The sequence below is a fragment of the Primulina tabacum genome, chromosome 11 (assembly GCF_025594145.1).
Source record: "Primulina tabacum isolate GXHZ01 chromosome 11, ASM2559414v2, whole genome shotgun sequence".
Taxonomy (NCBI): domain Eukaryota; kingdom Viridiplantae; phylum Streptophyta; class Magnoliopsida; order Lamiales; family Gesneriaceae; genus Primulina; species Primulina tabacum.
This window is the reverse complement of record NC_134560.1, coordinates 37563430-37565288: the sequence shown is the minus strand read 5'-3', so window position 1 is coordinate 37565288 and position 1859 is coordinate 37563430. Positions and strand designations below refer to the sequence as shown.

The following is a 1859-nucleotide window of genomic DNA, read 5'->3' as shown; positions in this document are numbered from 1 at the left end:
TCTACCAGCTGATCAATTCGGGGGAGTGGATAACAATCTTTTGGGCATGCTTTATTCAAGTCCCTGAAATCCACACACATTCTCCATTTCCCAGTAGATTTTGGGACGAGAACCATATTTGATAGCTAGGTAGGGAATTGGACTTCGCTGATATGCCCGACCCTTAACAACTCTCCTACTTGCTCTTCAATTACTTTATCTTTTTCAGGGCCAAAATGCCTCTTCTTTAGCTTCACGGGCCGGGATCCTGGGAGGATATTTAATTGATGTTCGGCCAGTTGGGGCGAGATCCCGGCCAATTCCTGTTGAGACCTGGCAAAAACACTGATGTTAGTTTTCAAACATTGTAAGAGACTTATCCGGGTGGATGTGCTGATGTCTCGGGCCACCCGGATGTGCTTTCCTGGCTCGATTTCCACCACTTATTGTTCTTCCTCAGCGACAAAGTGCACTTCTCTCTCCTTGGCCCCTTCTTGACATTCTTTCTCCTTCCCTTCCCTCTTTTCCTTCTTTTGATCTACCCGGACTGTCTCCCCATAACACCTCCGAGAAGAAGGCTGATCTCCCTTAACTTCTCCAACCTGTCCTCCCACCGGGAACTTGATTTTATGGTGATAAGTGGAGGCCATGGCTCTCATCTCATTCATGGCCGGCCTTCCCAATATGATATTGTACGAGGATGGGGCATCCACCACTGTAAAAATAGTCATCACTGTCTTCCTCAGGTCTCCTGTGCCCAGGGTCAGGGGTAGAGTGATTTCCCCCTCAGGGTACACAGCATGTCCAGAGAAACCAAACAAGGCAGTCTCAACTGCCTCTAATTGATATTCTTGTAAATCCATTTGGACCAGCGCCTCCTTAAAAATGACAATGACCGAGCTGCCATTGTCAACAAATACTCTCAACACATCATAGTTAGCCACTCGGGCCTGAATGACAAGAGCGTCATTGTGAGGTAGACTAACTCCTCTGAGGTCCTCTGGTCCAAAGCTTATGACTGGCTCGTCTTTCCTCCCTCCATCGACCTCCAAACACTCCCTCCTACTCCTTGCTTTCCGGGCTCGATTGGAATCACCATCTGTTGACCCTCCCGAGATCATTTTTATTACTCCTCGGCTTGGGGAAGGGTCCTTCTTCTCTACTGGTTGGCCCCTTTCTTCCCGAGAACTTACTTCTCCCCTTCTACTTCCGCTCGGGATGTTTGTTGACTTTGGAGGAACATTCGGTCCGGGACGTCTAGACAACCAAGGTGGCTGTCTAGACTTATCTCGAGGAGGATGGGATGCTAGCATAGGGTGCATAATGGATTTATTCCTCAGGATCCGGCATTCATTGGTGTTATGGGAACAATCTTTATGGAGGGTGCAGTACCCTTTCTGCTCTGGCCTTGACGCTCTTGCCACAGGACTGAGAAGCGGGGCTATATCCGAGCTGCATTCTTGAACCTCTCGGTCCCGGGCAATTCTCAAAGGTACATGAGAGAAATGTCCCGGGCCATTTTTCTTGGGAGCTCTTTCTTCGGGTTTGACAGCCCGGTCTCCTCTTGATCTCTTCAAGGCCTCTCTTTTCTGATTTTACGCTTCTTCCATATTAATGTATTTTTCTGCTCGGGATAAGAGATCTTCGAAGTTCCCGGGCAATTTCTTAGTTAAGGATCGGAAAAAATCCCCTTCCCACAGCCCTTGCATGAACGCTGTAGTCTTCGTCTCGGGTGCACAGGTCGGCACATCTAGGGCCACTCGGTTAAATCTTTTGAGATACGCCCTTAGGGTTTCATCTTGCCTCTGCTTTACCTCAAATAAACTGAAATCAGTCTTCTTGTACTTCTTGCCGCTGCTAAATTGATGCAAGAATACCTT

The 1859-nt window shown here is 48.2% G+C and overlaps 1 protein-coding gene across 1 annotated transcript; it reads right to left on the bottom strand.

The window, feature by feature from the left end:
- Positions 1-422: 422 nt before the first annotated feature.
- On the bottom strand, positions 423-1100 carry LOC142519828 (uncharacterized). The gene has a single exon (XM_075622850.1). It carries the CDS (start codon positions 1098-1100, stop codon positions 423-425), a length of 678 nt encoding a protein of 225 aa, XP_075478965.1.
- Between the last annotated feature and the right edge of the window lie 759 nt (positions 1101-1859).

What these genes read in the sequence shown, in the direction of transcription:
- LOC142519828 (XM_075622850.1), bottom strand. Translation starts at nt 1,100, where the DNA reads ATGATCTCGGGAGGGTCAACAGATGGTGATTCCAATCGAGCCCGGAAA.